This window comes from Hesperophylax consimilis, chromosome 1, assembly GCF_061612785.1.
Source record: "Hesperophylax consimilis isolate HC1 chromosome 1, BYU_Hcon_1.0, whole genome shotgun sequence".
Lineage (NCBI taxonomy): Eukaryota > Metazoa > Arthropoda > Insecta > Trichoptera > Limnephilidae > Hesperophylax > Hesperophylax consimilis.
Genome location: NC_142836.1, coordinates 34628248 through 34655074, shown reverse-complemented (window position 1 = coordinate 34655074; position 26827 = coordinate 34628248). Strand labels below are relative to the sequence as shown.

The 26827-nt window shown below is 36.0% G+C and overlaps 1 protein-coding gene across 1 annotated transcript; it reads right to left on the bottom strand.

The window, feature by feature from the left end:
- Positions 1–123: 123 nt before the first annotated feature.
- On the bottom strand, positions 124–25233 carry Ns1 (Nucleostemin 1). Its single transcript, XM_089638171.1, has 8 exons — positions 25103–25233; positions 24566–24864; positions 23310–23505; positions 22685–22927; positions 21132–21315; positions 19781–20006; positions 1044–1322; positions 124–510 (listed from the first exon to the last, which is right to left on the bottom strand). Exons 1-8 carry the CDS (start codon positions 25119–25121, stop codon positions 148–150), a joined length of 1809 nt encoding a protein of 602 aa, XP_089494297.1. The 5' UTR covers positions 25122–25233; the 3' UTR covers positions 124–147.
- Between the last annotated feature and the right edge of the window lie 1594 nt (positions 25234–26827).

Sequence of the window (26827 nt, the reverse complement as noted above, 5' to 3'; positions counted from 1 at the left end):
ATGTGTGGAATTTAGCTGTATATTATGATGTTAACATAATGTATTGGAAGATCATGAAAAATCATAGTATTTTAGTAAAAATAAGAATTTTGAGGAATAACAAAAGTAAATTAAAAGACTGAATGTATCTAAATAACAATATTGTATTTATTCATCTTTAACTCCCTCAAAATGCTCGCTAAATACATAGTTGTCATCGCTCTCTTTGTTGCCGATGAGGTTGACAGCTTCCAGCACTCCCACCAGGGAGTCGGTCTTCTTCTCGAGGCGGACCTTGTTCTTTCTCAGTTTCTTCAGCTCCTGTTTCTTGCGTTTGACGGTTGAGTGCAAGTTGCCTTCAAGTTCCATTTCCGGGTCAGTTTTTCGCTTGCGAATGGGGTTCTGCGGTTTATTGACTTTGCCATTTCTCTTTCCCGTTATGTTAACGGAAGCAGAAATGAGCGGGTTGATGTCTTCGCCTTCTATCAGCATGGCGTCCATGCCGCTGGCTGTTACTGGTCCTGTGCTGTCCTGGAAGTGATAAAGAAAAACGTTTCAGAAGTAGAAATATATTTGCTTCAAAAATATGTACTTCAGATAAAATCATGTTTTGGGAGAAGTAATCGCTATGCTGTTTGATAATTACAGTCAAACTCTTCTTTTCAAGGGACCGGAAAATAAACTTCTTTTGTGAAAAAAACTTTATGCGTGGGCTTCAAATAAGTCTTTTTCCTTCAGTTTTCTTTGGTCCGAAAAAACTAAATTTTTTAAGCATAACCGTCTTATGTGGGAATGATGTTCATGTGAAATCACTGTTCTTCTGTTCATGGGTGACAAATATTATTTGTCTCCTACAGTACCTACTCCTTTTACTTAAACAAGGGAAATGCGTCAAAAGCAAGGCATCACGTTAAAATTCAAATGTGTGGATTTTATTTTCATAACGTATTTACTTCTTGAGAAATTAACATGCATCGTATTAGAAAATACATGCATTTGAACTAGATCGGCAGCCATCTCGTCAGTGTAAAGGCATTTAAAAAGAAGATGTTGGAAATAGAAACCTGAACAGTGCAGTCTTTAAGATCTGAAGTCTTCAGGGCTGCCAATGTCTCAGTTTCCATGGCCTCAAAGTTCTCAATATCAAACTCCTTTGCTATCTCCGTCACAATCTTGGCATCGAGGTGGATACTGGCTGCGTTCAGGTCCTCGGGGGGCAGGGTGAAGTACTTCACTTTGCCAATGTTCCAGTCTTGTATGAGCTGTCTGGCAGCAGAGATCTGGTCGGGGACTCCTCCTTTCTTGAAGCGTCCCATCCTTGAGGCCAACTGGGCAAAGAATTCCTAAAACAATGAAATAAAGTTAGCTACATTTTGACGAGTTCTAAATAAATCTTTAATGTGATATTTACACCTTCCATATAAAAAAAAATCTGTCTCTGCCTATAGACCGTTGCACCCGTGCAAGAGATTGCTATCAGCTGTTTATTGTCTTTCAAAATGCATCAATGCATTTTCTTCAGTTGGTGAAAAAAAAAAAGGAATATCAAAATTATTACATTGAATTTTTTTTTCGGTTCTCTTTCGTGATGTAAAATCACCAGTTTCTCGCTTGTACCACAAGTGTTCGGACACCGTGCATATAAAAAGAGGATTTTTAATTTTTTTGGACGAAACTGTTAAAACAGTGGTTTAAAACACAGGGCGCCGGTACATCAGCGGTGTCGGCATTTTAATACACGAATGGTGTGCCGATCTCTCGGCATGTTCAGCTCATAAGGGTCAATATAATCTAAATATCTTATAACACAAGTGTGGTTATATTCAAGACAATGTTTCCCAGGGTCCCCAGCAGGGCCTGGCAATAGCCGGTTGTTAATCGCTAGCTTATTACAAATTTATTAAAACAGGGAGATTCTTTATGTTTTACCGACTACTTTTAGGCATTTACTATCCTTATCTCATTTATTTAATACCTTTGATGAATTTGTTGTTTTTTTTTTATTGCATCACACGCAATACAAAAGAGATATAGAGTAATCTTTATTGCCACTGGTCGTGTAAAAGATTAAAAAGTGAATTATTAGTAAAATGGCATTGAAAATAGTCTTGACAACAGCAATATTCATTTTGTCTTATAATCAGACAGGAAAATTAAATTCAAAAGAATATGCACTCGTCAAAGACTATACTGTGCTCTAAATAAATACATTTTAAATAATTTATTATTTTTAAGTTATAATTATTAGCCTGAAACACTTCCTCTTAAAAAAAATTCTTCCAAGAAAAAATACATACTTCTGACGGGAATTAAACCTGCAGCCTTTAAAAAAAATATATTTATATAAGTGTTTTAAGCTAATAATTATTGATTTAAAATAATACATTATCCTTTGTGCTATGCATAAAAAAACCTTGTCTTTTAAACTTTAGTTTGTCATTAAAAATAAAAATGTATTTATGTTTTGAAAGTGTTACAAAGTATAGTAATGAATTTAATGCATTTTGGGCAAAAAAAAAAAACTATTACTTCTTTTATATTGATACACTCTATTCAATATGATGCAATAATTATCTATTCTTCCTTCTTCTGTGTGAAGCGTGTGAATGAAGTTCATCAAGTATGATTTGAAATTTTCACGGCCAAAAGTAATATAATCATGTAATGATTTGTTTTTGGGGTATTAAGCCGTGTTGCGCTACCTCCTTCTTTAGCTAACGTTTCGAACAGAATTACAGTGTCCATCATCAGGGCAGATGTGTAATCTGATCTGCCTGATTACACATCTGCCCTGATGATGGACACTGCAATGCTGTCCAAAACGTTGGCTAATGGAGGAGGTGACGCAACACGGCATAATACCCAAAAAAACAAATCAATATAAGCTCGTCAATAATAATGGAATTTAGAAATTTAGTCACATTAGAACAGATTAAAAGAGAAGTAGCAGATAGATTGCAAATGGTAAATAATTTAGAACAAATTAACACAAGTAATGTCATATCAGATGCATTGAATGTAGATAATTTGTATAATATTCTAGTCGAAATGTCCAATGATATTACAGTAGATTCAAATAACTTAGACGTTATTTATAATCTTAGGGAAATCAACATTGCAAATTTAAACTTTGTTGATGATAATGTAGTATAATTAGCTAACTTACTTCATAATAATATAAACAGATATATACCTAGATGTAGAGCCAACAGTTAGACCAAAATTACATACGTCAAAGAAATTATCTAAATTAATTTTTGAATTAAATAACATAATTTTACCAAAAATTATATTTGACGAAATTAGTTTTTTAGATCTTCATACAATAGTATATGCTACTGCTATTACTGTTTGTAATAAGTTAGGAATCAAATTATCATCCTCTGATGATAGATCATATAGTCATAGTAAACCAGAATGGCAGATCAGATTAGAAAATGATGTAGTATTTTTAAGAAGTAACATAGCTAGAGTAATAGAATATAAAAATGGGAATAGAAGTAGGAAAATTTTGAGACATGTAGATGAAATTGGGAGAAAATTTGGTTATAACATAGATAGTCATAATAATGAAAATATAATCAATGATTTATTGGATTTATTAAAACAAAAATTAGGCGTAAAAGCTAGTAGATTAAAAAGATATAATTATACGTATAATAAAAAAAATAATAACAGATTATTCCATAAAAATGAAAAAATATTTTATTCCAAACTTGACGATAAACAAAATATTATTTCGAATAATAATATTCCGTTGCCATCTGAATCAGATATGCGCGATTTTTGGACTAAAATTTGGAGTAAAGATATAAAACATAACGAGTCAAGTCCCTGGATAGAAAATGAAGAACTCAATTTTTCAGGCATTGAACAAATGAGTTTTTCTAATATATCGGTTGAATTGTTAACCAAAATTATTAAAAATACTCATAATTGGAAAGCCACGGGTTGCGATTGGATACAAACGTCTAACTACTTTGCATCCTCTTTTGGCAAAAAATCTTTCAAAATTTGTCAGTCAACCACAAAATTTTCCAAATTTTCTAACTAAGGGCATTACTTATATTATGTTGCCCAAAAGCGAAAATATTAATAATCCCTCTCAGTACAGACCCATTACATGTTTACCGACAATATACAAAATATTAACCTCTTGCTTGACAGATTTAATATATACTCATTTAGATGAAAAAAATATTTTATCTGAACAACAAAAAGGTTGTCGCAGAAAACATATGGGATGTAAAGAACAATTAGTTATTGATTCTGTAATTCTAAAACAGATTCAAACTCGAAAACGTAATTTACATACTTGCTATATAGACTACCAAAAGGCTTTCGATAGTGTCCCGCACTCGTGACTGATCAAAGTATTAAATATTTATAAAATTGATCCCATTATTATTAGCTTTTTGGAAAATATCATGTCCTTTTGGAATACCAATTTACTTATCAATTTAAAAGGTAAGAAAATAGTAATACCGGGCATTTCAATTAAAAGAGGAATTTTTCAAGGAGACTCATTGAGTCCTCTTTGGTTTTGCTTAGCATTGAATCCTCTATCTAAAATGTTAATTAAAAGCAAGTTTGGAATAAAAGTTAAGGGTAATACAAGGGAGAGTAGTACAATTTCGCATTTATTATAAATGGATGACATAAAATTATTTTCGAATTCTGAACAAAATTTAGAGAAAATGATCGAGGTAGTTAAAAACTTTTCAGATGATATCAAAATGACTTTTGGTTTAGATAAATGTAGAACGATCCATATAGGGAAAGGCAAAATTGTAGATGGGGACGAGAGCATATTTAGAAATTTCCAAATTACTAGTATGAAAAGGTATGAGGTTTATAAGTATTTAGGATACCCACAATCAAATAGATTAGACCATAGTAGTATTAAAAATGATATTAGGATTAAATTTCAAACTAGGATCAGGAAAATTTTAAAATGCAATCTATCTGCTAAAAATTTAGTAAAAGCAATAAATACTTGGGCAATACCTCTATTAACGTACTGTTACATTAGTGCTTATTAACGTAACTTATAGTTATAAGTTGTTACATTAGCCTTCAAGCCAAGTAATATTCTATAGGTGAGTACACCAGCTGAGCTTGTACTCCAATCTTCAGGGTGTGGATTTATATATAGTCAATTTCCCAAATGAAACAAGTCTCTTGATATGAGTTTTTATTGTACAGGTAATACAGGTAATACAGGTTATCAAACAGATCTACAAAAGGTACATAGCTCTTTAAGGCCTGACTTGTTTCTAGCAATCTATTGACTCTAAGGGCTCTGATTGACAAGGTATAATATTAGCTCACGTGTACTTTACGGTGGATGCGGTGAGACGGTCAGCAGGTGCCAGGGCTGGTGCCATGGCAGGGTGCTGGATGGAAGCCGAAGGGTTGCCACGTGGGCACGCCACGCTGGACGACAAAGGACGCCAGAGCGGCGGCTGGAGGCGCAGAGACGATGGAGCAGGGCGGGGGCACTGGTTGGAGGGCCAAGGGGCTCCCCACAAACAGGCTGGAGCGGCAGACGCCCAGGGCTGAGGCAGGGGTCTACAAGTTCACTGTTCTCAGCCTGGCGTGGACGGTAGGAAGGGCGGCCGGCATCAACAGGCGAGGAAGAGCTGGAGCACGGGTCGGTTCGCCAAAGGGGTACTTCACGACCCGGCTGTGGTGAGCAGAGGTGTCTGGGCCGTAGACAGCATGTGGCCCGGACGGAGGAGACATGACCCAATTATATAATGTTACGTGCTGGTGGGCCTCAGGCAGAGGGAGACATGACACAGCTCTACAACGTATGGGGCTGGTGATTCGGGGGATCCCTTTGAAGTGGAGAACTGGTACTCGAGAGGCGACACGCAAGGTGAAACAATTCCGCCGGTCCATTTTTACGGCGTCACAGATTTGAGCGGCAAAAGTTAACTCGGAACCAACACAGCATGTTGCAATCCACGCGCTTCCCAGGGAACTGACGCGTGGGTAGCTGGCCGCGAGTACTTGACCCGCGTTGGTCGCTCGCGGGGGGGGCTTGTCCCACTCTTTGGCGCGTGCCCCATGCCCTTATAAGGACACGTTTTGCATCTTAGCCATATGATTGGTTGTAGGTACTTATAGGCCTACGTGACCAATATCAGGTCGGAGACATCGCGGATGTACGTGTATGTATTGGTGTTCACCCGATTGTAGACATGCCGAGATGCGTATATACTAGTGTGTTTACACGCTCTGGGTGTATGATCGAATTCCGGCAACGCGTGAGCATATACTTAACTTTGCAGTTAGCTCTTGCAAGCTTTGTGCAAACATAACACTACCCTCCTTGTCGATGAAACAAGATCCCAGGCAACGTGGCTGAAGCAGGGCAACGTCCTCCTGTTTGCCGTACGAGAGGTACAGAGCTACCTCATTTCACAAAGATTTAAACACTCCCTAACTTAAGAGCCAAAACAAAAATTTAACTACCTGAGAGCCAAGTTGAACAATCCCTAACAAATACACTGAACAAGGGTTGCCAAACCTCTTTCAAAAATAATTGCAGAAATGATCTCCAAGGCGCGATACAAAACACGCTATGATTTACATACACAACTTTTTTCCAAACAAAAGAATACACATGGCCTTCTTCCCAACAGAAAAGGATACTCATCACCTTCTTTCCAAACAAAAAGAATATACCTGGCCTCCTTTTTTTTTTTCTTAAAAAAAAGACAATACCAAAACAACAAATGTAGCATACAATGTGGTATTACCGAATGGATGTACACAATTTACCACCAGGCCTACACTTTCCATCAAACCACAAAAGAAGAACAATTAACAATGTTCACAATTGTACAATGTTATACAAAATGATATTCTGGTTAGAGAATATTATACGCTTATGCGATTGACCAAAATCAACCCATATTTCGCGTTTTTTTTACAATGAAATTCTTAAACTAGACATGTTTTTTTTATACACAAAATTCCTGTTATGGAATGTGTACGCTGATTATATCATGCGATTGATCGAAATCAACCCATATTTGCGTCTTTAACAATGAAATTCTTGACACTATACAACACAAGTATCAATACACATGTTATGTTATTTCTTATTATCCATTGATAATTTTGAAAAACGGAAAACAACAAAAATTCTACTCAAGATTTTAACAATATATTCTCATTTAGTCATGGTTTGTCTGGTTGCTAATAATTCTTAGGCATATAGACCAATCCTCTCGTATCGCATATTGATTATACAGGTCAACGCTACCAAGACCTACCATGTAATTAATTATAAGGCTAATATTATCCTATGACATTTAACGATTTATTTCCTATAAACCGTACAGCGCTGTACCAGGTGTTAACAAGAAACACCAGCACGTCGTAACGAAAACGTTCGACAAAATTTTTAGAACACTCATAAAGTGTTCTCACCAAATGACCAGACAAAACCCAAAATGACCTTAAGTGCAATTATTAACCCAATTCATTGGTTAAGATTCAATAATGTCCCAAAATGACATAAATATGCAACCACCATTTGTCCTTAATGACCAACAATTTTAGATTTCCAAATCTAAGACATAATTACGTTATCTTTACAAAAACTATTTCTTCTTACCGGGTATATATTATAATTCATCTTCCTATGAGAACATACACACCGCACTTGACATGGCGTAACACATATTATAATTACACAATTTTATTTCGTCTCAACTTTATGAAGGACTTTACACGCTGGTTTTTTTTTATTGATACCGAGGCAATCAAATACGTGTTTACAATTAAAAAAAAATTTACACCATAATTGACATGGCATAACATATAATACAATTACACCATTTTATTTCGTCTCAACTTTATGAAGGACTTTACACGCTGGTTTTTTACCATATTGATACCGAGGCAATCAATTACGTGTTTACAAGAAATTACAATACACAACCCATAACCAATTAATAATTAGTTAGGGAACAATTTACACAATTATAATTTACAAACATATTACATACCACTCAACAACTACTGTGTGTGATAATTCAATCTCTGTTATATAAGACTTATTCGAGTCTTTTTAATTTAAAAATCGAGAACTACATAATCCGATTTCTAGAGATTGACTTCCTTAAAAATAACGACACGTATTCACTACGCAAGAAGGAGAAAAGAAAAAAAATTCCAGAAAAAACAAATAATTGGTATGTAACCAATTAAATACAAAAACATTTGACATAATTTTCTATATAAGAGAATGTCTGAACAAAAACCACATACGGGGTTTCTCATTTGAACTATACAATTTATAACACAAGATATTTGAGTTATATTTACAAAATGGGTTCCTAATCTACCACTGATAACTTTAAGTGATGAAGAACGAAATCATCACTTCAAAAGTACAGGACATTTCTTACGCCGTTTCCTGTCAACGAAAAGAAGATTATATATACAAATATAACCTTAATTTGTACTAAAAATTGGTATATATTCTTAGTACAATAATTCCACGAAATATAAATTAAGTTTATTTTTCGGTCCCGGGCAGGATATTGAATGCTTAAGGCGGTTTTTTCCTTACCATAAAAAAAATTCCACTAAAACTTAAGGTTCTTGAATTTAACCCTCAATCAATGTAACGTGTCGTGTTTCGTAACGAAATATATACAAAATGTATATTTTTAAATATAATTTTATATAACTTATGTAGTTATCTCATAACTACAACTTATATCTTCTATAACACAATACTCACTTACTGTGATAAAGGTGTCTGAGTTTCGATTTATTGTTATTATCACTTTAAAACGAGTTATAGTTATGGAAGAGATAGGTGAAAAGAGAGAGAGAAAAAAAATTTATATTGTATTTCTATAAGATGTCTGCTAGCTAGTCAGAATCTCACAGAAACATAATAGAATAAACAGAGTGGCTACTATGTCAGCCAAAATAAATGTACTCAAAGATTCATGACGTCTTTGAGTTATAAACATTGAATGACACATAGCCCCTTGTTTATTCAAATAATATTATTAAAAATGCACGAAATATGTATTATAGTTTACATAATATATCGCATTAAACTGGGTGCGAGAATGAAATATACGTATCAACATGAAAGCGGCGACCTTTGACGAATTCATATTTATTATTATTATGCGTAAATATTGTCTGTTGCGACGCGGGAATGGATCCTTTGTCGGTATTTTAATAGTCGTGAATTATTAAGATATATCAAGTTACTGCTCGTAGCGTGTTTTATTTTTGACCAAACATTTATTTTCTGTGTAATATTTTTTGTTGCGAGTTTTTATTCTGTTCAATGATTTTATTTTTTGTAATATAACAACAAATTCAACCCGATTAGTGACACGTATTAAGTGACATTGTTACCTAGTTTTATTATGTCTTTAATGTGAAACCTTCCTACAGTTTTTCCGTTTAAATCTTCTAGCTGGTACACCGTGCTAGAGATTTTTTGTTTCACCCGATTTTCTACAAAACGAGGCGCTAGTTTATTTGAGAAGTACGTCCCAGCTTTCGATTGTGCAAAGTTACGTCTCCATACGATGTCACCAATTCCGTAAGAAGCCAACTTGTGTCTTGTATTGTACCGAGCGGCACTCTGTTTATATGCTTCCGCCATAGAATCACTCACTTTGTCATAAATAGCTATTAGTTCTTGTAATTTTTCCGCGTATTCTGCTACTGTATCTGGTTGTTCGTCATTTCGACTACCAGACGAGATACGCCAATGTGAAGTTCCGTGTACTGTCTTCTCGAACCCGTGCATAAGAAAAAATGGGGTGAAACCAGTCGTAAGATTGACAGTATTGTTTATCGCCGCTTGAACCGTTTTGACGTGTTTTGACCACTGACGGTGATCATTGCCTACTAGAATAGCCAATGTAGTACCGATTGTTTGGTTATAGCGTTCCACTACATTATTCATAGGCGTATAGAATGTGTTGTAATAAATATCTGGGACGCCGTACTGAGATAAGAAGGCTTTAAAGGTGTTTGATATGAACTGTCGACCGTTGTCCATTATCAGTGTTCTAGGGACAGAGATTGGTAAGAAAATATTATATTCTAAAACTTCTATTATGGCTTTAGCCGTAGCATGGCGTAGTGGGAATAACCAACAGTATTTAGTGAAAACGTCTACCACACTTAGAATGTGAAAGTTACCGTCATAACCCTTCGGGTATGGACCTATCAAATCTATGCTTAAACTCTGCATTGGTCGGTCGACGTTCTTGGGATGCGACATGTACCCTAAAGCTGGTTTCGTTGAATGTTTATAAGCCTTACAAGTATTACAACGAGACACTAACTTCTTCACATCATTATACATACCGGGCCAAAAATTTCTTAATGACAATTTTTTAAAGGTTTTAAACACGCCTGGATGTATTGACGTGGAAGAATCATGACAATCCGATATTATAGCTTGCCGATCTTCTACAGGGGACACTAATTTCCATTCGTAATCTTCTTGTAAAGAAAAATTAGCTTTGCAATGTTTAAACAACTTATTTTCTTGTATCAGGAAGTTAGGACAATTTTGTGGGGTATCAACGCATTTTTTATAAAGTTCTGTGTACCATTTGTCTTTAGTATTAGGCGCGCTTAATAATGAGTCTAGCTGAGTAATTTCTATACGTGAAAGTGCGTCCGGTACTATATGCAGAGAACCTTTACGGTGAATAATATTAAAATCGAATTGAGACAAACGAGTTGCCCATCTGGCAAGTCTTCCTGAAGGATTTTCTAGTGACATCAACCACCTTAAACTCGAGTGGTCTGTGACTACTGTGAACTTTGACCCTTCTACGTATGAACGAAAGTTGTACACGGCGTCAAGAATGGCTAATAATTCGCGCTCTGTGGTGCTATAATTTTTTTCCGCTTTTGATAATACTCTCGAGTAATATGCTACAGGGTGTTCTGCGTCTTCGAACTGTTGAGAGAGACATGCTCCGATTGCAAAATTTGAGCTATCGCATTGTATTATAAAAGGTAATTTAAAATCAGGACAACTTAATACCGGTGCCGAGATCAATGCATTCTTCAAGGTGGAAAATGACTTTTCTACTTCATCATTCCATGTATAATTAGGTAGGTTCTTCTTACCCCCAGTTATATGAGTTAAAGGTGCGGCAATGTTTGAAAAATTGTCAATAAAACGTCTGTAATAACTACATAAACCTAAGAATGATTTCACCTGTTTTGTATTCTGAGGACGGGGAAAATTCTTAATAGTTTCAATTTTCGCCGGGTCTGTGCGGAGACCTTCCCTGTCTATAACAAAACCTAAGTATTTTAGTCTTGATTTACAAAATTCAGATTTCTCTATATTTAATGTTAATCCCGCATTCTAAAGTATACCACATACTTTTTTAAGAAGTTCAATGTGTTCTTCAAAAGTTTGCGAAATAATAATTAAGTCATCTAAATATGCAAAAAGGTTTGGTTCAAATTCTGGACCGAAAAGAGTGTCTACCAGACGTTGTAACTCACTTGGAGCATTTCGTAAACCAAAAGGAAGTCTTACAAACATAAATGTACCTCTACCTGGTACTACAAAACTGGTTTTTTCGCGTGACGACATGTGTAATGGAATCTGCCAGAAGGCTTTAAGTAAGTCTAGCGATGTTATGAAATTTGCATGACGAAGATTGTCCAAAATACGATGCACATTTGGAAGTGGGTAAACCTGGGCTTTGGTAGCCATATTAAGACGTCTACTATCAAGGCAAAACCTTGCAGTTCCATCCTTCTTGGGTACCAGTATCACTGGATTTGACCAAGGAGATTTACTTTTTACGATCACGCCTAATTCTAACATTTTGTCAACTTCGTTTTCTAGCTGCTTCAACCTCACAGGAGATAAGGGGTAATAGCGTTGTTTAATTGGTAAACCTTCGGTTTCAATAACATGTTCGATTAAATTCGTTTTACCCAAACCGCGTTTAGCAAAAGATATGGATTGAAATTCCTCCATTACATCACTAAGTGATTTCATTTGTTCCGGTGTAAGATCGTTTTTAGATTTTACAACATTAACCTCTGAGATAGAAGTGTACGAAATATTTTGTTCCGACGTGAATAAATTCGGAGCAATGTTAAATTTCTTCCAGAAATCGATACCTAAAATGATTTTTTGACCCAGTGAGGGAATTATTACGAACTCTATAGTTTGTGATATACCATTATAAGTTATTGGAAGTGATATTTTTCCCAACACTTCCTGTCTCTTGTTATCTGCCGTTGTAATTAACAAGTTGCAGGGTGACAACGTATAAGAAGAGAAATGTTTGTGTAAATCGCCTCCAATACAAGACAAAGATGCTCCCGAATCTAATAAACCTGATAACATTCGATTTTTGACATAAAATGTTACATGCGGGCGTTAATGTTAATAAACCATTTTTAACTGTTAAAGCCAAGTCTTCCTCGGACAATGGAGATGTTAATTTATTATTCAAAGACGACATTAAATTTACATATTGTCTAACAGATACATTATATAACTGTTTGTAATGGTGTAATTTAGATTTAATTCTGGAATCACCTTCGAGAATTTTAGAGCCCGAGGCAGTATCGGTCTCAACATAACTCGAGACGGAATTGAATTTAATCTTGTCCATCTCGTCACATAACGACTGCAATTCCGTAACATTAGAGATTTCACGACCGATTTTTAATTGCGCATATACCGGCAGGAGACCTTTTGTGATTAATGATAGAAGTTCCGATTCCGGAAGAGGTATATTTAGTTTAGAATTTATCGCTAATGCCTCCAGAATGTAGTCTGACGCCCTCTCATGAACTTTCTGACTTAAATTAAATAACTTCGACTTCTCAGTTATTTGGAATGACGGGTTTTCAAATCTTTTTAAAAAAGCTATCTTAATTTCTTCCCATTTCAGGTTAGTCTTAAAAATTTTCCTGTAAAATAATAAAGCGGAACCGGTCAGCAAGTCAATGAACCCTCTAGCTAGGTCTTCCCAATCCACGCCTCTGGCATATTGTAACTCAGTAACTCTATCCAAAAAAACACGAACGTCCGTATTGCCATCAAAGGAAATTTTCCAATTATTTAAATTAACGATTTTCTTTTCGACGTATCTTAAATTGGTTCTATCAACGTTATGGTGCACCACAATCGGGTTTATCACATCGTGGGAACCGGAACTGCTTGTTTTAGGTGTCGTACTAACTTCTGGCGAACTTAAGGAAATAATTGGAGTTTCTGTGTTCAAATTAAGAGATGCATTATATGCCACACATTGTTCTCTTAGAGATGACACGGCTCTTTTTGGAACAATCCCTCTTTCTATTAACCATTTTTTTATTGATGACGCCGTCGCTTTTTCAAAATTTAAAATTCTACCAATATTGTGAGGATCCATGGTTTAATAATGGGAACGACCGGTAAAGTCTATGGATCTTAATTTAAAAACAACCAATACGATATTTATTAAAGAACGTGAATTAAAACAATAACTGAATTTAATCCTATCGCAAATTGACACTTGGAAGTTCTTTATAGTATTTGAATTATTTCAACTTATTATAATGAAACAGATAAGCAAAGCTTAACCTGACAAAAAGAATCATTTCTATATGAAACAATTAAATTGCATTTCAAAATTGAAATAACACCTCTATCTCTTGGAAACAACCACATTTAATGTTTATTACGCCGTAATTTCTCGTATTTGTTTATTGCGTATTTAGAAATTGGAACTGCGCATTACGTACATGCGTAACCCGGCAGACAAAGCGCGTATTACTACGTATGTGTACCGGTCGACGGAACAAACACTCCCGGATCAGAAATGAATTATTACACACAGCTGTGGATAAAAACATTAATAGACAAGAATATTACAGTAACACATTATAAGAAAAGACACATTCCATCGGGTAATTGACTATCCAGTTGTGGCGCCAGTGTTACATTAGTGCTTATTAACGTAACTTATAGTTATAAGTTGTTACATTAGCCTTCAAGCCAAGTAATATTCTATAGGTGAGTACACCAGCTGAGCTTGTACTCCAATCTTCAGGGTGTGGATTTATATATAGTCAATTTCCCAAATGAAACAAGTCTCTTGATATGAGTTTTTATTGTACAGGTAATACAGGTTATCAAACAGATCTACAAAAGGTACATAGCTCTTTAAGGCCTGACTTGTTTCTAGCAATCTATTGACTCTAAGGGCTCTGATTGACAAGGTATAATATTAGCTCACGTGTACTTTACGGTGGATGCGGTGAGACGGTCAGCAGGTGCCAGGGCTGGTGCCATGGCAGGGTGCTGGATGGAAGCCGAAGGGTTGCCACGTGGGCACGCCACGCTGGACGACAAAGGACGCCAGAGCGGCGGCTGGAGGCGCAGAGACGATGGAGCAGGGCGGGGGCACTGGTTGGAGGGCCAAGGGGCTCCCCACAAACAGGCTGGAGCGGCAGACGCCCAGGGCTGAGGCAGGGGTCTACAAGTTCACTGTTCTCAGCCTGGCGTGGACGGTAGGAAGGGCGGCCGGCATCAACAGGCGAGGAAGAGCTGGAGCACGGGTCGGTTCGCCAAAGGGGTACTTCACGACCCGGCTGTGGTGAGCAGAGGTGTCTGGGCCGTAGACAGCATGTGGCCCGGACGGAGGAGACATGACCCAATTATATAATGTTACGTGCTGGTGGGCCTCAGGCAGAGGGAGACATGACACAGCTCTACAACGTATGGGGCTGGTGATTCGGGGGATCCCTTTGAAGTGGAGAACTGGTACTCGAGAGGCGACACGCAAGGTGAAACAATTCCGCCGGTCCATTTTTACGGCGTCACAGATTTGAGCGGCAAAAGTTAACTCGGAACCAACACAGCATGTTGCAATCCACGCGCTTCCCAGGGAACTGACGCGTGGGTAGCTGGCCGCGAGTACTTGACCCGCGTTGGTCGCTCGCGGGGGGGGCTTGTCCCACTCTTTGGCGCGTGCCCCATGCCCTTATAAGGACACGTTTTGCATCTTAGCCATATGATTGGTTGTAGGTACTTATAGGCCTACGTGACCAATATCAGGTCGGAGACATCGCGGATGTACGTGTATGTATTGGTGTTCACCCGATTGTAGACATGCCGAGATGCGTATATACTAGTGTGTTTACACGCTCTGGGTGTATGATCGAATTCCGGCAACGCGTGAGCATATACTTAACTTTGCAGTTAGCTCTTGCAAGTTTGTGCAAACATAACAGTACTCATTTGGCATAATTAAATGGTCTAATACAGATTTAGATAACTTAGAAAGATTAATTAGAACTACGCTAACAAAGTTTAATTGCCATCATCCAAATTCAGCTATAGAACGAGTTAATTTACCTAGAAATTTAGGAGGTAGAGGTATAGTCAAAATAACTTCTTTGAAATATAATCAGGTAGAAATGCTAAGAACTTTTTTTCATAGGAAAGCTCATAGCTCAGAAATGCACAAAATAATTTGCAAGGCAGATAGAAATATTACACCTTTAAATTTATATGATGAGAATGCCAACATTTTTATAAATCCCAACCAGGAATTATTAGATTCCTGGTCAAATAAAATTTTACACGCAAAACACTTCAATTATCTCAACAAAACGTATGTTGACAAAATTTCGTCAAACAAATGGTTGAGTATTGGAGAGTTGAGCGCAGAAATAGAAGGATTTATGCTTGCCATTCAGGATAGAGTCATTAATACTAAAAATTATAGAAAGCATATAATCAAAGATACAAATCAAATTGATGATTTGTGTAGAAAATGTTTGGCTTTTCCGGAAACTATAGAACATATTATATCGGGATGTTCTATATTAGCACCGTCCGAGTATACATTTGGGCACAATCAAGTTTTAAAAATAATTCACCAAAATTTGGTAATTAAACATAACTTGATTGACTGCCGTAATATAGTACCATATTATGAATACGAACCAAATTCATTTTTAGAAAACGAATTTTATAAAATATATTATGATAAAACTATACTAACAGACCGAGCGATTAGTCATAATAGACCCGATATAGTTTTACATGACAAAATTAAAAAAATAACTTATATCATTGATGTCGCTATTCCAAATTCCTGTAATATTCAAAAATCTGTTAGTGAAAAAATAAGAAAATACACAGATTTAGGAAATGAAATAAAAAGAATTTGGAATCTCAGACTATAAAAATATTACCATTCGTTATTTTGGCTACTGGCATTATACCTAACTCTCTAATTAAAAATTTAGGCATATTAGATCTATCAAAAAAATTATATATAAATATGCAAAAGTCGGTCATTTTGAATACATGTAGGATAACAAAAGATTTTTTAAATATTTATGTTGAGGGATCAGTAGGATTTATAGGCCCTGTTAGAAGTTCTACCGAGCCGAACCCTCTGATATGAAAATATCTGGAGTCGGTGAATTATTTTCCCATTTGATCTCTGGTGAGTTGACGTGTTGTTCTTGTATTGTTTTGTATTTATTTTGCTTATATAATGCACTTACATAATGTTGATTGACTAGATGATCATTTGTGGAAAAGTGAGTGGAAGGGTTAAGTTTTTCCTTTGGGGAAGATTTAACCCGGACAACAAAATCGGAAGTTTTAAAAAATGTAACAGAAAGCAGCAACAAAGATATTAAAAACATAGTTTCGAATGGAAAGAATCATAATATATAAATTTACATCATTATTCTGTAATAAATTATGTTATGTATAAGCTTGAAGAGTGGTGAAAATCACAAATAATTTTAAACATCATGACATTTTTTTTTTCATGGACTAACTACATAAATAATAATGATTTATATCTTGTCGAACATCGGCATATACATATTACTGTTTCCTGTTAAGTTGAGTTAGTTAACCGTGAAAATAAATGTTGGTTGCTCAATTCAATGTTTAAATCATTCTGAAAACGTAATACATACAAAAATTATTTTTAAATCCCATTCCAAGGTAAAGATGTTCTTCATTCCAGGAATTAGAGTAATATGGTGCAAGAAAAATTATCTTTGGAAGGAACTCCCATAAGCAGAAACAAACGTAAAATAATGGTCTTTGGAGTCAGAAACATAAAAGCAAACTTCCACCATTTGATACATATTTTATAAGTATATCTGGCTATTGGACACCCTAGTTGACAGATTCACATCACTCTTACATGCATCCTTATCTTCCCCACCAACTTCAGCCTCACAACATAACACAATTGGGGGTGCCATAGTCTCACTAGCTCCAGATGGTAGGGAGTAGTTGGGACTGTGCAGTTTCACATAAAAAGGGGAAGATAACGATATTGGCATGTTATAAGACAAAAGATTGGGATGATATATTCAGGTGTTTTTAATCTACCGCTAACCATATTGGGACATCATAATCTTGGGTTTCAGCAGCTGAACCACATTTAACATGATATACACAACTGTCGCATTTGTGATCTAAGTTTCACTAAAAGCATACACTGTGTCAAAATGTGCCTGTGATGGACAGGCGTAGCAGGTGCATTAAATGTTTGATGGTTCACCGAGCACCACATCAAAAACATAATGCATTGCACCTACTTACAAGCACTCAATTTTAATAGGTCAAGGATATTAAATTATATCAAAAATAGCGATAACAGAACAATTCTACATAATAACACACAATAAACGTTTCACGTGTTGGTGAAGTTTGCAAATGAGAAACGCACAGAAAAGATCATTACTTTTAAAATTTACCTAGTAATGGCAATGTTAAAATAGGTTCCCTAAATTTAATATGTGCATAATAATATCTCACGAAATATCAGCTGACCTGTTGAGGCACGGTTGGTTGCAAGAGAAAAATTACTATCTTATTAAAACCCTATGTAAAGGCCGGTCTCCTCCGACCGTTTCCACAAACATTGTCTTAAACATTCAAAATGGGGGTGTAACTGTCCACGTTTTGGTTTGCAGATGTCATGTTTGTGTTTTCCGTGACCAATGGAAAACTTATCTTATATTAAAATTATCGGGGCGGGTGAAATAGGGAAGGTAGGAGAAGGGATTTTTTTGACAACTACCGTGCGGTGCGGTCAGTCACAGAGCATAAATCGCACAAGATTTCGAGGTCATGTGCATTGAGCGAGCTTAATAACTTAGAGAATAATAATTTGTAAATAAATTATGTCATAATGGATGATTGTTTCTATCACAAACTCACCTTTCAATAAAGTCCTTTAAGCCTGTTAATTGTAATTTAGAAAATTTTTAAATGGTACATTTAGCTATCCAGTTCCCATAAATCTTCATCTAATGCCAATTCGTATATCTGGTGAAATATTTTTTTACACATGTCGTATAATTAAAACTAGTTCTTCCAAATCGGTTTCAGAGATACGGAAGAAATTGCCAAATCCAAATCGGTATTCTATTCTTAATTCCTTAAACATATTAAAATTTCGAGGTAGTAAGTACGGTCTAACTCGAATCTGTAATTTCTCTCTGATGTATCATCTGCAATCCTATCGCTAAAACCGTATGCATCTCTTAATTATGAAAACTCACCTTGTCATTTTTTGACATCTACGTAAACATAATTACGTAGATATTTTTTGTAATTACGTAAATAAATTTCGTATCTATCGGTGTGTAGATACGAAATTTTGAGGTAATAAGTACAATCTAACTCGAAATCTGTGTTTTCTCCCTGATGCAAAATCTACTACCTTATCTCTAAAAATCTCTTCCTCTTCAGAACTCATCTAGACATTTTTTCATGTCCATGTAATTATTTAAGTACACGTCAAAGTTAAGACGTTAAAGTTTGAGGTGCGTAGATACGTCTTCACAACAGAACACTCAATAAAAAAGGTGTGTGGCCACACCCACCGAGCCCCAATGTTTCAACGGAGGGAGCAGACGGAATGTGGACGAAAATAAATAATGTTTGGGCTAATGTTTGAGGTATTGTTATATATGTATTGTTATGTTATATATATTGTTATGTATTGTTATTGTTATTGTTATGAAAATGGTAACAGGGGACCACGCTTAAGAAATACTTAGCTCGAGCCCTTTTTCCAGAATGGTTTGAATGATTCTAATGCTGTTTTTATAATATGACACTTTATATAAAGGGTTTTCCAATAAGATGTGTTATTTTGAATAGCCCGCCATTTCGGTAGATGTTACTTTTGAAGCTGTCATTTTTTGACATTTGACAAGTAGAAACTACGATAATTATAAAAATAGAATGATACACGCTTCAACAACGCATTGAAATTATTAAAATTCACTATAAAAATGGTGAAAATTTGGCAGAGACGGTTCGTAAAACTTGAACATTTTTGGGTCGTCGTGAAGCACCTTGTCAGACCGCAATACAGAAAGTGGTGGAAAAATTCGAGCTGTTGGGACAACTTAGTGATGTGAAGAATAAAACCCGTGCACGTCGCTCAAGAACAGCCGAGAATATTGCTGCTGTAGCCGAAAGTGTTGAAGAATACCCAGGTTTGTCTATTCCTCGTCGTTCTTTGGAATTAGGCATTCCACAAACTTCATTACACCGTATTTTGCATGAAGATTTGTGTCTTAAGGCTTATAAAGTTCAGTTAACACAAGAACTCAAGGCGGCCGATCATCAACAACATCGTGTCTTTGCTGATTGGGTCCTTGAAATGCGTGAAAATGATCCGGAATTCCATCGAAAAATCATCTTGAGTGATGAGGCCCATTTCCACCTCGGTGGCTTCGTTATTTATATTTGTAAGGGATTACAAACCTGTGGTGAGTCAAAAGTGTGCAGGTTGTACAGTTCCATGATGGTTGTGGTGTTGGCCCTCTGAAGGATGGCAGCGGCGGGGGTCAGTGGGTCTCTCAGGCTTCCCACTTTCAGCGCATTCTTCAACACTACAGAGTTGTCACTCTCCTGGGTGTTGCTTGAAAACACTATTCCAGGGCTATCTAACAGTTTGATCTTCGAGTCCAACTGGATGACTTGCATTTGCCTGTTGAAATTAATAGTTTTATAAACAAAATAACATTTAGAGTGAGTACTAATTGCAACCATAATCGACATAAAATTTTCATCATGTTTTTTCCAAAAAGTTTCATATCACCCCTCTATCTGCACAGTGAACTATTATTTAACCCCTTAGGTCTCTTGCATAATACAGAATTGTCAGAAGGTCGGAGTATTTCTACTTTGCGAAAAAGTCCAAATTAATGGAATATTTCTGAATGTATCCGAAAACTAAAAACTGTTTTTGAAAGGTGATGAAATATACTTTCAAATTTTATTATTAGAAAAACATATAATTTTTGAAATACTAATGTATTACAAATGTTAATCACCTGACTTTTTTGGTGCTTCATTTAAAAATAATTCACAAATCTTCATAAAGGTGCACATTTTAATTTTTCTGAGGTTAACTTCAAGATTTGTATATACAGCGTAGTGTTTTTTCTTTCTAACACCGTTCAGATCATATTTCTTACCATGAACCCATGGTTCCCAAAAGCTAACAAATTAGCCTGAAGGGTTAACAGGCGTGACTAATCATTATCTTCAGTGCTATACACCTAAATGAATGTGTGTGTTTAAAAAGAAAATCAGGAATGCAGTGAAAACATAGAATAAAGAAGAAAACTAGAAGTGCCTTCCATATAAATGGAAACAAATGTGCCACTGACTTAGCACCTTTTGGTTCTAGACCATTTAGAACGAGGTCTCTCTTACACTTGCCTGAAATTGTATATGTATCGCCCATCCCATTTGAATTTCGTAGATCACAGTTTTGTATGGAAATACAGGCCCAAATTGGGCTTATATTTGGATCACAAAACAAGCCTACAAGGCACTTCTTGCATTATTCTTTATTCCATGAGTGAAAAGGTTTAATGTAGATATTTCGTTTAAGTTATGATTTATCAATATGTATTATGGTTTTATCATTTTCCAGTATCATAAACCGTGATAATGAGGCATGTTTAAGTTTAAAACTTACAAGCTTTGATTGTGGAACTATTTTCAAACAAAATAAGCTTTTGGAAATTTGGTCATTTGACGTGGAAATGGCACAGAAAGAGATATGTACTAGATTACACGGTAATAAAGGAATTTCGAAACATACTTTGTAATTCCTGGTGTGCTGCCAACGTTGCAAGATCTGGACCTCTTGAGACTGTTGATGATGGAGCTTTTGCCCACATTGGGCAGACCTACGACTCCCACGGTGATTGAGGTCTTTATTCCCTTGTTGCGGCAGTAATTTCCCAACAGGGACATTATGAGTTCAGCACCGACGCACCCGGAGCCTAAAAAATATTTTCATGTTATTGAAACTGAATAAATAATGTGAAGATGTTTAGTGATACAATTATAATAAGACTATAATAGTTAGAATAAAATAACTTTGTTTTTAATACCACTTTATTGTATATATTTTAAATATAATTATAATAATATTTTTATATTTTTTTATAGTGAATACCTCACAAGAGTCCCAACTGCTCCCGTCTGGAGCCAGTGAGACTATGGCATCCCCAATTGGGGGATGTTGTGAGGCTGAAGGTAAGTGGGGAAGGGAAAGAGGAAGGTGGGGAAGTACCTGGCTATTCAGATCTAGTCACTAAACACGGCTAAAGCCATTTGGAGCAACGTTTCAATTCTGAATGGTGGTCTTACACCAGGGCGATACTGGTAGTATCTTCCACTCTGGAACGTGCCGCAAATATACTATATATTATTTTAATTAATTAATTGTGAAATAACACAAATTAATCAAATAAAATTTATTTGCGCACGCCGGGTTCGAACCCGCGACCTTCGGAATGGCAGTCCAATGCGTTACCACTGGACGGCCGTCGATGTTTTTATACAACCCTAATGAAGATTCAGGGTGAACCGAAACCGGTTGGATTTATATATTGAAAATATATACAATAAAGTGGTATTAAAAACAAAGTTATTTTATTTTAATTATTAAAACTATGCATATCCACAAAGTGTTTGCTACATGTGAAAATTTATAATATGACTACATATTTAGATTGAACAAGTTCACTGGAAAATAATAATGCACATTATAATTGTATTGAAGAAAAACACAACTTCTTTTGCAACCATGCAATCTGCAAGATTGTTTATTTCTGTACTAAATATATATATATATTTTTTTTTAAATTCGAAAAGATATATTTAAAAATAACTTGTTGTACATGGTGGGGCAAAAGTAATCACCCTATTGGAAAACGCTATAACTTTTGCAAATGGCGCCAAATGTCAATTAGGTTTTGACATTTGTCAAGTAAACAAACGCAGAATACAAATCGACAAGACATGAATCGGTTTACTCCGCAAGAACGCGGAATAACAAGCAGTACCAAAGTTTATCCAAAAAAAAATTACAGCAAAAGAACATCGGGTGATTACTTTTGCCCCACCCTGTATTTACAAATGTCTGGGCATTTTAGAATTAAACTTATTAAGTCCAGAATAATTGGTAGAATAAGTCGGGGACGCCCAAGGAAGACATGGCACGATCACGATCAAGTGAATAAAATACTTAGTCAGAATAACAGAATAGTATGCGTGAGACGATTTATGAATGTGTGACGGTCTATCCTCTGCTTAGTGTTGCGGGGAAACTGTGTGATGATTATTTTAAGTTCAGAAAGATCTTACCTTTCATGAACTTATCACTGTTCTTCTGCCCCTTTCCCTTCTTCATTTTCCTGCGTCCCAGATTGTGTTGCTGATCCTGGGTGGACGCCTTGAAGGCCACAGCGGGGATTGATCTCCTCAGGTACTTGAGCCATTGGTCCAGATTCTCCCGAGGAACCAGATCCGCCTTATTGAGGACCATGACCAGTCTCTTATTTCCGGGGGCATCCTTTACCACCTGTTCCACTTGAAGGCAGCGGGTTCCTAGAATTGTGGATTAAAGTATATTAATAAATTATACAAAATCTAGCTACTGTCCATTGCAATGAAGTCCAAATAACTGTAATGTTTCTGAACATATCAGAAAAAAGTGTTTTTGTAAGGTGATGAAATATACGCTTTCGAATTTTATTATTATAAATAGTTATATTAATAATAATAATTGCATAGCGCCGTTTTGCATTGCAACATTTGTAAACAGGGCCAGTGAACATTTTTCCCTCTTCCTGTGTCAACTGCGGGTAGATGTGCATAAACGAGGAGATAATCTTTCTACCCGGTGAGGCAGGCTGCTTATTGCTACTGTAGATGAACACATTTAAAGAATTGAAAGACAAAGCATAAAATAAGAAAATGTTTAGTATACCTAAAGGATCTCTGGCATCGACTACCTCCAATACAACATCAGCCTCCTGGACAACATTTTTGAACTCCTTGTAATAAGCTTTCAGTGAATTCTCTGCCTTCTTTTCACTGCTCAACTGGGCTTCATCACCTTTGATATTTTTGAGCTGAGCTCCAATCGTGTCATGGACTCTTCCTCGGGCATTGGCATTCTCTATCTGTAAGTTGTAATAGTTGTTTGATTAGTACTCAGTTTAGTTTGTTCCCTTTGTTGTTTGACTTTATACGTGCCTACATACAAGAGTTCTTACTTTAAGCTTGAAGTAAAAGGATTTGAATCATGTGAAATGAAAAATAAACAATCATTTAAAAATAAAGGTATTGTTCGTGGGTAAACGATACATACCATTGGGAGTAGCTGATGATGCTGGCTTTAACTTTGTGAATTCATTTCAAACCTCTTATTGTAGAGCCTGAATACATACAATATTAAATAAAAAATATTTGTATATATTTACCTAACTGTAATACGCAGTTATGGAAATTACACTTTGTCTCAACTACTACAAGAATCGAAGTGTAATTTCTATAATTTGTGCCAGAAGTGCGGCGGTTAGGTAAATAAATACAATTAAAAAAGAGCAGATTAACTTGGAAAAAGCATATCACCGAAACTCTAAATTCAGCCAATAGAACTCTTGCAGCCCTTTATCCCATGATATGCAAAACGAACAAAAAATTATCTCCAAGGAACAAACTACTAATATATAAATCCACAATAAGACCTAAACTCACTTACGCTAGCCCTATCTGGGCACACGCTTCAGAGCCTCAGTTAAAAAGATTACAAACATTTCAAAACAAAGCCATTCGCATTGCCCTGGGAGCTCCTAGATGGATGAGGGTTTCTCAACTACACCAGGACTCTGAAGTTCCCCTCCTTAAAGATCATATCTTAAGTCTCGCGGAATCATTTTATGCGGGCCTCCCCACCCATGAAAACGCGTCCATCAACTGCCTTGCACAGTACAATGAAAATATAATAACTACCTTTAAAAAACCCAAACAAATCCTCCGTAAACCTTAAATCCCACCATATTGCAGCCATATTACCTTGCAAAAATATTTTCCAAAAACAACCAAAATTAAATTAAAATTATCCTACAACCAATATTTAAAATCATGATGAAAGAGAAAGGGGCCTTTTTGGCCCGGAGCTCTGTATGCCAATATTTCATAAGTCACAATTAAAAAATTACAATAGTAAATTTGGCTTACCAGTCGTTCAATCCCACCAGATTTAACAAATTCTTCCCTTTCTTCCTTCTTGTTTAGTCGATCTAGGACAGCCTGTTCCTTTTTCTGTTGACGTTCTAGAATCTTCTGCTGTTTGACTAGCTCGACCTCCTTGAGGATGTCATCCTTAAACGGACATATATTGGGAATGATCACGGGTTTTAGTTTCTTTCCACTCTTCGGGTTTTTTTTTGCCTCTCTCTTAACTTTTCTATTGTGATCCCTCACTTTCTTTTCTACCTTATATCTGATAGCGCAAGGTGTGCGTTTGGTTTTTTTATCTGAAAATAATTCATTAAAATTAGTCACAAATTATCACATCAACAACATGACAACACTATACATCAAATTATTACATTGGTACCTTAATATATAATGTTATTAAAAACAGAATAAAGAGAAAATGCGTTAAAATTCAAATATATCGAAAGCATGACAAAAACATAACCTAGAGGGAGCTAAGTGGAACTTATTTAGATATTTGGGAGGATGGATTATGCACAAAATATATCAACTCACTTAGTTTAAACTTTGCCATTTTATGTTCACAGATTTATAAATGCAGGCAACTTAAATAAATATAGTTATTTAATAATTTAAATAACGACACATAAACCCACGTGAGTGGATTGTTTTTTAATGTCAAAAGGAAAATCTATGGTTAAGAAATGTCAAATCGGAAAGTCGGTGCTGCCAGAGTGATTGCAAATATATATATAATTAACAGTGTTCTTACCTATGCACCTATAGTAATTGCAATAATTTCCGGAATGTGGGGAGGTCAGTGCAAAGGTTAATAGAAAATAATATTTATTTATTATTAATTTAGTTATTAGTTCTCCGTAAAACAGTCATACATCAATATATCACGGAGAAAATTATTAATTTGAGGTACACGTAAGTATAAAAAGATCATGGGGGGCAGTTTTACTATTTTGTGACGTCATGTCAAAAGATAGTTGATACATTGTATGTAAATGACGTTGGAAATGTCGATGGTTAATGCAGAATCGTTTTTAAGTAGATGAGTCCATTTATTTATGGTTAAGTCGCTCTATGGTCCCTCTCAATGGTCGCTCCGTGAGTGGTTTATTTATGAGTATGAGTGGCGTGTTCTGACAGGCAGAATTCCTCGCTTTCGGAGCAGAAAGGGGGTCACAGATTACGCTATAAGTTCAAAGCGTTTTATATAAATCCATATAGCTAGCTATACAATCCCATACGGACCTGTCACAACTAAAAAGATGATGGGCTATAAGTATGGGCGTGGCGACGATATGTGCTGTGATGCGCTGAGATCTGCTAGCCAAGCTATATGTGAAAATTATGCGACCCCCTCTCCTACCTAAGGCAAGAGAAGGGGTAAGAACAATTTACGGCGCGCGTAATCACGCGGCTGTCATCTGTCAAAGCGACAGTTCCCATACAAAGAAATGATATTCCACAGCAGTCCCCCAATTGATCTGAACGCCTCTCCTGAGGAAGACTATAGTGTAGTTTGTCAGCCCAACATATAATACGTAAATGCCACGCCCGATTTATGCGCGCATAAAATAGCGTAATGTGTCTAAGGCTAATGTGGTTGGTACGACTCATAGTACGACTGAACCTGCAGTTTCATCACAACCAGTCTACGTTAGTAATATATCTATGGTGTAGATCATCCACGTCTGGGTTGCCAATTTATGGAGAATTCCTCAAATTGTGGGGAATTTCTAAGATTTTTCAAGAATTTGGTCTTTTTGTGGGGAAAATTCGGAGATTCTGGGCATTTCATGACTATCCATATTTATATATATGGATAGTCATGAAATGCCCAGAATATATATAATGTATGTATATATATATATACAGGGTGTCCGGAAACTCGTAGTTCAAGCGGGAAACTGGTGAATCTACACCACATGGGGAACCCAAATAAAACCGTGTATACGTGTCCGGAAACTACTATCTGTCTGTAACTCCGGTTCAATGATCTCTAGATCTCGCATTTGCTTTAAAACTAAAATAAAATAATTTATTTGTCTCTCCAAGCCACCGCGCAAAAAAGTCTTACAATGGACTGCGATGTAAGCCGTTACCTTACTTTCGTACTTAACTTTTCAGCGCGGTGGCCTGTAATTAACTTTTTTTAACTCTGAAGTGTACCTACGTGTGGCAGAGCCTACTGGTAAAAAAGAATCTCCCTACTACTTTACATAGATAGGTAAAGTACATATCTTTTTGACTGATGGTAAGACAGGA